Here is a 13,107-nt window from a genome sequence, read left to right as displayed (position 1 = left end):
CAAAACAGAGACTGGGAGGAGCCCCTTACTTACAACACCTGTCATTTCCACATGGTGCAAGAGAGCCCCTGAAACTCTGTCAGTGGCCCGGTCCCAGAGCTAGCAGGTTGTAGCTCATGGTGCTGTTGAAATCCAACTCCTGTTTGAAGAGTTTGCGCCCAAGGACGTAGGCTGGTTTGTTTCTTAAATATTTAAATGTTAATCCTTCCATTTGCTTTAAGCAAGGTTAAAAAAACATATCAGACATTTGATTAGAAAAACATGCACGTATATCAAAACAATGTGTTGATTAGTGTTGTCAAATTTCTTATTAAAGTCAGAGTTCTTTAACTGTTGGCAAAATCATCAGATACTTTATCATCAGCTCTTTATCTGTCTTTTTAATTTTAGTTGCTGATATGTGTTCAAGATGAGTGGGATGGGAGAAAATACCTCTGACCCATCCAGGGCAGAGACAAGAAAGCGCAAGGAATGTCCTGACCAGCTTGGACCCAGGTTAGATTCTTGCTGGGGGGGTTTGGAACGGGGGTGGGATGGTGAGGGATTGATATTTTATGTTAAAGCTTTGCATTTTTCTTTGTTATTTTAGTATCGATTTTAGTCCAAATTCAAATATAGTATTTAATTTTCTTCCTTAACAGTTAAACTTTTAAATGTTTTAGCTTTTATTTTGAATATGCTAATCAGTTAAAGATTTTATTCTTTATAAGAAAAAGGAAAGCTATATACTTCTGATATCCCCTGTGTATTTGACTCTTAATAACCAGTTCATTCTATAATTTTGAGTCTTTCATATTTTCTTTTCTGCTAGATCACAGAATATTATAACCAGTAGATCCTGTAGTAAAAAGATTTGTTCTTCGTGTTATACTGGGTTCTTATTTGTTTGCTGAAATCCATTTTCTTTTGAGTTAAAAATAAAGATGGTAGACCTTCAGTGAAAAACAAAACAACTAAATAACTTAAAGCAAGTTTTATTTTATATATTTTGGTTGGAAGTGTATATTGTTAGAACCTCCATGTAGGGTAATTTGGCAGTATTGAAATTATAAATGCATATCCTCTTTGAACTAGCAGTTCCACTTCTAGGAATTGTTCTAGGATGTGCTTTCACATATCCAACTGTACATTGTGGTTACTCATAACAACATTGTTTATAATTATAAAAGATTAGGCAAAAACTGAATGGAGAGAACTTTAAACAGCTGTGGTACATCTGTAACCTGGAACACAACACAGTGATGATGAAGAATGAGAACATTCTATGATCTCTTAAGAATATTGTGACATAGAAATAACAGGTTTAGAAAGTGTTGATAGAGCATACCTCCATATGTACAAAAAAAGGAATAAAAAGCATCTATTATTATTCTTGCTGTAGGATAACCAGGCAATGTAGTTATTATCCATTTTGGTGGATGAGAACTTGAAAAAGAGGCAAGAAAGGTAGAAGAAAGACTTTTTAGTCCAATAAAATATTTTAAAAGTTAAATGAAAACAGCCTTTGCAGGGCTGGGGACGTGGCTCAAGCAGTAGCGCGCTTGCCTGGCATGCTTGCGGCCCAGGTTTGATCCTCAGCACCACATACAAACAAAGATTTTGTGTCCACCAAAAACTAAAAAATAAATATTTTAAAAAAAAAAGAAAGAAAACAGTCTTTTCTATCTAAGAGCCAGTTCCTATTGCCTACCCAATGCCATGCTGAGCTGGTGCCATGGTTGGGTATACTTGTCTCTTGAGCCTCTGCCCGATGCGCTCTCAGGGCTCTTTGTAATCCAGTTTCCCTTTCTCACCTATTCGTCATTTATTTATTATCCTGTGCAATGTGGGGGTAGTATGGGTGAATTGGAGGGTAGCAGAGGAAGGCAGAGGGGCCAAAATGGGAACTAGGCTCTTCTAAGCCTTCAGCCACCCCATCTTTCACTGCACTTAATAAAATGGTGTAAAAGTGAGACTTGGGGGTAAAAATCATCTTTTCCCTGCTCTTCTAGTAACTTACTTGGTGATCCAGATAAATCATGTAGCTGCTGCAAAATGAAGAAATTATGTTAAATCTTAGGTGTATTGTTTAATAAAAATAAAACTGATGGAGACAAATACATGGACGTATTTTACAAATTTCCAAATCTTTAAAGTTAGTGTAATATGTAAAAATACAGAAATCTGCTATATATTAAACACCTGGTTTCTCTTCCTTATTGTATTGTTTTGAATGCCTTTAGTGCACCTCCCATGACACTTGAGAAAATAATTATACATTGTTATTATCAAAAGAAACATTTGAGTTGGCAGTTTTGTCAGATTCAAATAGAAGATTTGGTCCCTTCCATTAACTTTTTAAAACTTTAGCTGAACTCAGACCGGTTGTTTGTATTTTGCATGTCATTCAGCTTGGACAGTTAACAAATATCCTAGGTCAGTTTCGCTTTTGTTTCGAGCTGTATTGTGACTTTTTGAATTATCTTTATCGTCCTAGAAAAGTTCGAAACCATGAAGATTTGTTTTCGTTATTTATGTTTTACCAACAATCATTGAAATGTATTTATAGTTTTAACTAGTTTAACTTGCCTTTCTTATTCTACTAATCTTAATTTCAAATATTTATAAATCTAACCTCTTTTACCTTTTTTAAAAACATTCCTTTATTTATTTGCCAATAAATTGGAGTCCAACTGGTATGAAACACTGTGTTAAGCACTATAGTAAACAAAATCATGGAGAATCTTGTCATGTTGAAGCTGATAGTACAGTGGGAGAGGTTAAGCACATTGAACAAATAATCACATAAGTAATAAATGTATAATTACAAATTGGTATAAGTTTGAATTTTTTAAAACATGCAAGATTTTAGGACAAATTGGTTTTTCCCCTCCTAAAGTGCTTCTGTGTTTATATAGGTAACTCTTGTTTGCTATGTTTTATTAAAACTAGCTTATTGTGTTTATCTTTTCATATACTTAAACTAAGATATGTTCCTTCTTTTTAGCCCCAAAAGGAACACTGAGAAACGTAATCGTGAACAGGAAAATAAATACATAGAAGAACTTGCAGAGCTGATTTTTGCAAATTTTAATGATATAGACAACTTTAACTTCAAACCTGACAAATGTGCAATCTTAAAAGAAACTGTGAAGCAAATTCGTCAGATCAAAGAGCAAGGTAAGAGGACTGAATTAATATCTTAGAGAGTAGAGTTGGTTTCTGTTTTTCTATGTGTGAGAAGTTCGTTCAGAGTCCCTTTCATCCATTTCTTATGCTTAAATTATTGATGAGGAAATGATGTCACAGTATAAGATGAATGCAAGTATCACTTGCCATGGTTTATAAATAGGCTTTATATAAAATTCAACCATTCCCTAAAGACAGGGGAGACTGAGGTGAGTCAGGGTGATCTAACGCTTCATATAGTAAACTCAATTAGGGGGGCCCACTGGTTCTCCTCCCCCACTTGAAGTTTCCATAGCTTGCACAGTAAGTGACTGTCATAATTTGTAAGTAAGAAGCCAGTTTGAGATGGAAACCAGAAGTAAGGAAGTGAACCACCTCCTGTTTCAGCTAGTCAGCATATTTGATTAAGTCTGAGTCTCAACTGGCCATGCCACTGGATTAGAATTTCATATCCTGAATGACAAGAGATTCGAAAGGCTCTAATCTCCAGTAAAAATTCTTTTGTGAAGTCGAAACCCAGAACGTGACAGCTTTCTTCCTGTGGTTTTCTTTTTTTCTGAGATAATTTTATGCTTCTCTTCTTTGATATTTTTGCCTACAGAAAAAAAATTAAGAAAATAATATTTTGAAAACACCTTTGACTTTGTGGTGCCAAAAATAAATCTCAGGCATGTATGAGCAGTGTCTTGGTGCTCAGAACTAATATGTGCTCTGAAGTATCCATATGCTCCTTTCCTTCAGGGCCAGGGAGATTATCATCTCTTGTACTGTTTTTGAATGCATCCTCTTTGAGGTCATATTTTTTAATCTACCTTTTATATAATATTTGAAAAGGCATATTTTAGAAAAATAGTTTGTCTTTACAGATAGATATAGGAGCTTCAAACTACATTTGTTCCTGATCGATCATAAAATCTTGCTACCTGTTAGTATATTATCATCATAGCTTTTTTTTTTTTTTTTTTGCAGTGCTGGGTATGAGGTAAGTTTTAAATAGAACTATATTTGCTTTATCTTCTAAGAACTTTAACGTATACATATAGCATATACAACTCATACCAGTCCACTCTGAAAACCAGCCTTTATTTTCTGGTTCCTCCATCAAAATTATACATAGTGCTCAACATCCAAGAGGATTCTTGTTTCAATGCCCGTCTTTTTATCTCCTCTTTCTTTTCCCTTTTAGGGTTCACTAGTTACCAAACCTTACTTTTAATCTCAGTTTTATACCATCTTCATTTTTTGTGTGAGCATGTAGATAGAGTAACATTCCTAGAACTCCTGGGAGAGATGGTTGGTTGAAGTTTCCTGTTTCTAGTTGCTAATGTCATTGCAGTAGAGAAATCCTTAAGCTGCTTGTTTCAGGTTTCTAAGAATTTTGAATGATTCAATTTTGTGAAAACTGCATGTTAGGTAGTACTTTCATGTTTTAAAACAATCATATATGTTTCTTTAACCACTACAAAAGTCTTATGCAAGTTTTTAAAGTTTTGCAAAACCTTGGTAATTCCCCCTTCAAACCATAAAACATGTTGAGATGTGTCATGCTGGTCCTGTGCCATGCCTTAACTGCAGTGTTAATAATAAGGCTGCATGCCATAACCACCCAAGAAGCAGCAATAATAAACACCCTGTCACGGCGTATTCTTCCAATAATGCTTCTGCTAATTTGAAAAGCAGCATGTTTTGAAAGGGGATGAAAAAGTTAAATACCAAACAAAAAAAAATTGAAATGCACAAATAGACTTTTGAATTCTCAAGTAATCGAATAGTTTAAGAATATTCCTGGTATAATAAATTGTTTGTTTTTAAAAAAAAGCAGAATCATATTAAACAGAAGGTAAGTATGGGTTCTGGTACCACTTAGGAGCTTTTTTAATCTGGGCAAATTATTTTCTTTCTCTGAAACAGTCTGCTCATAGAGAATTGAGCACACCTAGGTCACATGGCTGCTGAAGAAATTATGAGTTGTATACCTGTCGTAGTAAATGTTCAGTTCCATATTTTTTTTCTTTTTTTCTTTTTTTTTTTCATCTTTCATACATTTGATTCATGTGAGTTATGCTTTTCCATTTTTACCCCAAATACAATCAGTTCCATATTAAGGAAGAAAAACTATCCTTTATTTCTTCACCTTTATTAAAATCTTCAGACAGTTAATCCTTCTTTCAGGTAGAAAGCAAAAGGGAAAAGGTTGAAGGATGGTTATTAAAATTCTTTCTCCAGAGCCATTTGAAGAAAGTAAAATTTTTCTGCAGCCAGAGAACTCTGCACAGCCCATGCATACCTCTGACATTCAGCCAAGGTTCAAGAGCTACTACTGAATCAGGCCTAAGCCCTTCCTTCTCACTCTGGGTCTCCCCTGTCCCTACCTGCAACTGCTTTCTCTACCAATTAGTATAAGTAAAATGCAACTATCATCTTTTCATCATTATCCAAACTTAACTGGTTTCAGTTGCACTTATCAGCCTAAATAAAATTAATTTGGGAGTTCAGGAGAACATGCCCATTCCATACTAAGTCTGCATCCTAAGAAGTTAAGCTGGTGTGCATGAGGTGCCATACTAAGAACAAGCAAGGCAGGACTCATCATCATGGAACCCCTATAGTATCAGAAGCTATACACATCAGCCAACCATCTTTCCCTCATCAGCTTCCCCTCAACTCTCCATATGCTTTATGGAAGAGGAGAGAGGAAAAGGGTATTTTTAGAATGGCAGGAATTTGGAGGACAGGAATTTGGAGGCGAAAATACCAGCTGTTTAAATTAATGAGCATAGTAGATACCAGCCCCCACAAGAATGCATGTTTCAGTGGACATTGTGGAAACAGAGCAAGTACACACAAGAGTTTGATGCGACTAGTGTGATCACTTAAATACGGAATTCCATTCATGTTGGTGGTTTTCCATTGGCCAGCGTTCATAGGTCCTTAGTTATTAACTAAGTTAGGAACTTAGTAATTAAGCTAGACCTTCTGTTATGACTAGCTAAAAATCTGTTTGGGAATTTTTTAATGCCACAGAAGACTTAGTTCTTACTGTGTGCCAGGCACTTTTGAAAGTACTTAGATTTGGTAACCTATTTTTCATTCAAAACATGCCACAGAAAAGGTATGTTGTTTTCCCCCTTTCCAGGTGAGGAAACTGAGACAAGGGTAGTTAACTAGTGTCTTGGCAGAGTCACATTCCCTAAGCAGGACAAGGATGGAATCCAGGAAGTCTGGCTCCAGAGTCTGCATTTCAGCCATTGCAGCAGCCTCCTACCCCCACCGTCACCCCAGAGGCACTTTACCACCAAGCTACACCCACAATGCTTTTTTATTTTTTATTTTAAGACAGGGTCTCACTAAGTTGCTGAGGCTGGCCTCAAACTTGTGATTCTCCTGCCTCAACCTCTCAAGTCACTGGGATTATAGGCATGTATGCCATCACACCCAGCTTCACATCAGCCTTTTGTTGTTAAAATGTGATGCTAATTTTTATTGCTATGATAATGATAAACATTTAAAACTTTCATCTTCTATAACTTAGAAACAGCAGTCTTAGACAGCAAATATTCTTTTTCCCCTAATTGGAAAGACTGATACTGCTTCCATTCCACAGAAGAATTATAAAAAGTATGAAAAATATAAGTGATTTAATTTTGGATTACTGTGCTCAATTTCATTCTCTTTAGTTGGAAACATTACCTTTTGTGTAGAAAACACATGGTGATTCCTGTTCTCCTAGAAAAATAAAATTGAAATGTAAAGTGACTGGGGAAGTTTTAAAATGAATAAAAACTGGGGAAGTTTTAAAATGAATACATTGTTACTGTTGTGTTTAAAGTAATACCTCCTCTGTTAGCCCAAAGTAGCCACAACTTTCTCTTTTTCCCAAAATAATTCAAATGAGTTTTTGATTCTGCTCTTGGTGTTAATATTCTTTATAACTGACACAAAAAGAAAATTTTATGTACATATTTGCTTTGAAAAGTGAATAATTTGTAAGTGAAGTCAGTTTTGTGTTCTCCCACACACAGCTGGAAAAGGTCCTGTGAACTTCAGTGTTCTCATTTTTGCTGAGGTCCTGTAGCTAAACTGTTGAGCTGTCTGAACCAAGTTTACATCCAGGTCAAAGATGTTGATTCCCTGGATTCTTAACTGGACATTTTCCATTTGTGTCTTTCCACCTTTATCCTCTTGCCTTTGGCTTTGGGAGGCTGACTTTCAGGAGGTATGTCAATGGATCTTCATCGCCTTTTCTCTTGTTGGATATAGTTAATGGGGAGCTCCAGGAAGAGATAGAGAAGGAAAAGAAAGTCTCTGGGAGCCTTCCTGGAAGGGTAACCTCACGCTGACTGTGATTCTTCCACAAGCTTAGTGTTTCACTCAGGATGAGCCTGTGTAAGTCTCACCTTGAAGGATCTACCCACATCCTCCCCTCACATCCCTACAGACCTTGGGGTGATGACGGCTCCTAGGCTCTTTCTAGCCCCGGGATTCTGAACTCTGGTATCGAAGTGCTCTGCCTCCATATGTGTTTTATTAAACCCATCTTGATCTATTAAGATGTTTTATTATTTGAAAATCTTTTGCTTCTCGATTTAAGTCCACTTTTGGTGCAGTGTATTTGAATAGGGAATTTATTTATCAGTTAATGGAAAATCAGAGCTGGGCATGGTGGCACATGCCTGTAATTTTAGCTACTCAGCAGGCTGAGACAAGAGGAACGTAAGTTCAAGCCTAGCCTTGACAACTTAGTGAGACTGTCTCAAAAAATTTTGAAAAGGGCCTAAGGAAGTAGCTTGGTTGTAGAATGCCTCTGGTTTCAATCTGCCCCAAAAGAGAGAAAGAATTGGTTTCAAACTTTTTTTTTGTTGTTAAAGCAGCTTTATTAGTGAACAACAGAAATGAAAATGTATTACAAAACCTGTATTGGTATAAGCTAGATTGAGGGAGAAGTTACTGACTAGAGCTGGCAACCTGCAAGATCATTTAAGTGATATAGTTATGATTATTTAAATTATGTAATTTTGGTTTATAGTGCTGATATGAGAATAGTAGGATTCTATATTGCTTCATATGCATGTGAATTTGCCCTAATATTGAGGATAGCATCAAAAAATAAAGAAGTGGGGAGGGAGACTATTGATATGGTGGAGTCAACAAGGAGAGCCAGTTATTGTATTCTCAAAAATGTTCAAGCCAATTGTTAAGCACAGCCATTATTAGTAATCATATAGACTTATAATTGATTTATATAAAACAAAGCTAAGGAAAACTAAAACTGTATTTTACCTTTATCTATGTTCTAGAAACTATTTGTGTTTTGCATTTATATGGTTGGAATACTATACGATCTTGCCTGTTAGGTGTATATTCCTAAGTCTCATAAAAATATTCCCACCATAGGAACTGGTACACAAGCAACCCAGGGCTTGATTTATTCTTTTGTTAGCTGTCAGTCTAGAATTAATAAAGTAAAGGCCAAAATGTTAATAATTAACTTCTAACATTTTAACATTAAATATCCATGCATGGGAGGTGGGGGCTGGGGTTGTGGCTCCCCAGTAGAGTACCTGCCTAGCAAGTGAGAGGCCCTGGGTTCAATCTTTAGCACCACATAAAAATAAATAAAATAAAGGTATTGTGTCCAACTACAACTAAAAAATAAATATTAAAAAAAGTAGCCATGCATGCATGCTCACAAAAAGTTACTCAGTTCAACAAAGGTGTCACTCATGAATTGACAGTTTAATTCATACATCTTCATTATTTTCTTTTTGTCTTAATCATGAACTTAAATGGAAATTTCAACAAACATTCATTTGGAACTCTGCTCTTTTGTCATTTGTAATCATGGGTAATACAAGAATGTGGCAAAAACCAACAGAAGCATTCTATTCGAGAATCAATTGGTCATACTGAGTTTATCATAAAGAGAATTGTATATTTTATTATCATTTATAAATTACTATATATCCTTTACGTTAGAAAAATTCATAATAAATTTATTGTGATGCATCACCCCTCCAAAGTCAGTTTTTAAGCATTTGCCAATATACTGTTGGATGAACAGATCATATTGGTAAATGTGGAAATTCATAAACTAACAGAATTATTTTAAAATTCAAGGAAACAGTAATAAAAACAATTGCAGCACTTATAAGCAAAGTGTAAGAACCTATTAAAAATGTATTCTTTTCCTTCCCGTTCTTTCTTTCCTCATGTTAAATGCATGAAATTCTTATGATGGAAATTCAGTTATTCAATACTAAAGCATAGTCATGAACTCATAGCTGTCACCAAAGTAAGCAAAAGTGTTCTGGTATAAGATCCCTTCCAGCAATAGGATGTCTGTAAATCTGGCTTTTAGAGGTGAGGCTTCCAGTCATTGCTTATGTTCCATGTGATAAAATCTTACAGTGAAGGACATCAACTAGAAGGTATAAGATTAGTGATGAACCTACTATCTCTCTTCCCCAAGTCATGTGCAAGTTTGTTAACTTCTCTGAGCCTTTTTTTCCAAATCTGTTAAAGGGGTATGCCCAATTCATAAAGTTGTCTTGGGACGATTATGTTTGATAATATTTATAAAGAGCTATACCTAGTGCTTGGCACATTGAAAGATTTAATTAACAGCATTTTTATTACTCTTATCATTGTTTCTGACATCATCACTTGAAGGTATCATTTAATCTAGATTTTCTTTCTGAGGACATCATAACAATTTTGGGATATTTTCTGTTATAACTTTAAGCTTCATATTCTTACAGTCTTTTCATTTTAATACAGATATAAGTAGAAGCTGTCAAAACTGTTTAGTCAGAAAAATCAGAAATGTGTCACTTCTTGTAACCACTTCTGAACCCTTCACACCAGATCTGTTACCACTGGTCTCTTGTCTGCTTCCTGCTAGTCCACATCACCTCAGGGAAATTTATAAGAATTTTACTTTAAGGGGAACTAAAAGGGGCAAGAGTCTTGATAGTTTTGACTTCATCCTTCAAGCAGGAAAGAATCTGGCCCTAGCTTACTTGAAGATCTAAAGCTGTTCTATCTTTATGTTTATGTTTTATGCATCTGGAAAGAAACTAAATTTTATTTCTTTGATAATAAACTTAGGTTCAGCAATCTATACTTGATATTGTAATTTTTAATGAGATAAAATATTTTTCCACTGAGCTGGACTTAATTCATTTTTATGTGGATTAATGGTTCACATTATTAATAGAATCATTAAAATCAGTGAGCAGGGATAGAATTCCTATTGTCTTTTCTCTTTGGAGTCCCTTCATTATTTTATTTCATTAAATTACATGGAAGGTGTTTTGGGGTTTTTGTTGTTGTCATTATTGTTGAACAGCTTTCAGGTGAAAAGGATATAAATCATTTAATATATCCTAATGCTTTAGGATTTTCATGGTTTGTAACATGAGCTCTCACATCAAGACTTCAACTGTCTAACAGAAAGTAGAAATCTCTTGTTTTCTTGCTTACCTTGTACTGGAATGAAAAGAAATTAATTCTGATCCTCCACTGTATATATTGATTTCCTCCAAGAACAAACTTTCATTGGATAAATTTTTTATCAAACAAATACTATCTGTAAGACATATTCTCATTGGAGGGAATTCAGTGATTTGTAAGTATATGTTTCTTTTCTTTGGAGCTTTCACTCATTTGGGAGGAAATTAGCTTGTAAACAGCTAGCTATAGGACTGTTAGGGACAGTAGAAATGAGTATGATTAAAGAAACTATTGCACACTCCTGGATAATTTATCCTAAAGAATTAAAATCATCATACTGTAGTGATACATACATATCCATGTTTGAGCAGCACAATTCACAATAGCCAAACTATGGAATCAGTCTAGGTGTTCATCAGTGGATGAGTGGATAAAGAAAATGTGATGCATATACATAATGAAATTTTATTCAGCCATAAAGGAAAATGAAATTATGTCATTTGCAAGGAAGTGGATGGAACTTGAGAACATTATGTTAAACAAAATAAGCCAAATTCAGATGGTCAAGCAAGGGTTGTTTGTTTTCTCTTACTTGTGGAAGCTTGAGAAGAAAAAGGAAAAGAAAGGTGAGGGGGTTGGGGGCAGGGATCTCATGAAAATCAAAGGAAGATCACTAGAGTAGAGGAAAAGAGACCAGGGGAAGGTAAGGGGGAAATTCTTTTTTTTTTTTTTTTTTTTTAATATATAATTGCTCTTTATTCTTTTTTTTTTTTATTAGTTACACATGACAGTACAATGATCTTGACATATCATACATTTGAATCAGATGGGATATAATTTCTCATTTTTCTGAGTGTACAGTTTGCAGAATCACATTGGTCATGCAGTCATGTATATACATACAGCAATAATAATATCTATTTTATTCTGCTGTTCTTCCTATCCTTCCTTCCCCTCCCCTCCAATCACTTCTCTCTACCCAATCTAATGTGATTCACTTCTTTTTTTCCCCCCTCACATCATCAGACATGTAATCTGTATAACGATGAGGGTCTCCTTCCATCTTCCGTGCAATTCCCCTTCTCCCTCCCTTTCCCTCCCACCTCTCTTCCCTGTTCAGTGGTAATTTTCTTCTCATGCTCTTCCTCCCTACCCTATTTTGAGTCACCCCCCTTATATCAGAGAAGACATTCGGCATTTGTGTTTTAGGGATTGGCTAACTTCACTTAGCATAATCTGCTCTAATGCCATCCATTTTCCTGCAAATGCCATGATCTCTAAGATTGCATTTTTTTCTTCCCCCCTTTTTTTCTTTTTTTCCCCTCTTTTTCTTCCCTTTTCTTTTTTTCTTTCTTTTCTCTCTTTCTTTATTCTTCTTTTGCTTGTACTTTTCTTTCTCCTTCTCTTCTCCTCCCAACCTCCCAAACGTTATCATCTCCTAATCCAGACAGAACATCTATTCAGACCAGGGCCCTGGGCAGCGCCCACTTTATGGGCTGTAGCCTGCGCAGCCCACGGCCCTGCACTATCCTACTAGCAAGGGGGAAATTCTAAGGAATGATATTTGCCAAATTATATTGTTATTTTGTGTGCATATACAAATATGTAGCAACAAATCACGCCATTATATGCAACTATAATATGCTGATAAAAAATGGGGGAAAAAAAGAAAATTCAAAGGAAAGGAAAGGATTTACACCCGTATAGGAATTCTCTGCTATACTTAAAAGTTGAATGTCAGTAGGATTAAAAGTACATTCTTAATAAATAATAGTTTTTTTGGGGGGAGGAACTGGTGCAGACTTCTAAAATACAGTTTGAACTGGGCCTTGCTATAAGATTAAAATATTAACAGGGGGCTGGGGATATAGCTCAGTTGGTAGAGTGCTTGCCTAGCATGCACAAGGCCCTGGACTTAATCCCCAGTGCTGCAAAATTAATTAATTGATTGATCGATTGATTGATTGATTATAACAGGTATAAAAGTAGGTATTGAGGGTAGGAGAAGGCATTCCAGCAGGGCGCAGAGAAGCCTGAGAGAGGCACAGGAGCGCAGGATGGCATCCACTGGTAAGCTGCAAAGCAAAATGTGTTGAAGCCTTTGGTTGAGTTTGAGATTGAAATGAGCAGGTCAGAACCAAAAAGGAGAATGCATAGAGGATGGCAAGCAACATCTGAATGTGGAAAACAAGAGACCCCTAACCATCTACAGCAGAGCTGGCTTGAGGTATCCTCACTCTACCACTATCTCTAAACTACCAACCACTAGAAAGGGGGAGTTCTTTGGAACTTTTAAAATGCTACTGATTATGGGGGTGGGGTGTATTATAACAGCAACAAAAAAGAAATCATGTCATTCATCTCTAACACAAATAGTAAATGTTGTGTTATATAACCTTTCTTTTTTTTTTTTTTTTTGTGGTGCTAGGGATTGAACCCAGGGCCTTGCACCTGCAAGGCAAGCACTCTACCAATTGAGCTATATCC

The 13,107-nt window shown here is 35.7% G+C and overlaps 1 protein-coding gene across 6 annotated transcripts in view; it reads left to right on the top strand.

The window, feature by feature from the left end:
* Positions 1-13,107, top strand: part of Ncoa2 (nuclear receptor coactivator 2) — a 262,018-nt gene that overhangs the window by 173,662 nt on the left and 75,249 nt on the right. For all 6 annotated transcript variants that reach the window (XM_076836320.1, XM_076836321.1, XM_076836324.1 and 3 more), the window contains 2 exons: positions 391-495; positions 2,987-3,159. In XM_076836320.1, coding sequence (XP_076692435.1) covers positions 410-495; positions 2,987-3,159 — 259 coding nt within the window. In that variant the 5' untranslated portion in view covers positions 391-409. The remainder of the gene's footprint in view (positions 1-390; positions 496-2,986; positions 3,160-13,107) is intronic.

This window comes from Callospermophilus lateralis, chromosome 16 (genome assembly GCF_048772815.1).
Source record: "Callospermophilus lateralis isolate mCalLat2 chromosome 16, mCalLat2.hap1, whole genome shotgun sequence".
Lineage (NCBI taxonomy): Eukaryota > Metazoa > Chordata > Mammalia > Rodentia > Sciuridae > Callospermophilus > Callospermophilus lateralis.
Note: the sequence above shows the minus strand (reverse complement) of the source record. Positions and strands in the feature narration are given on the sequence as shown.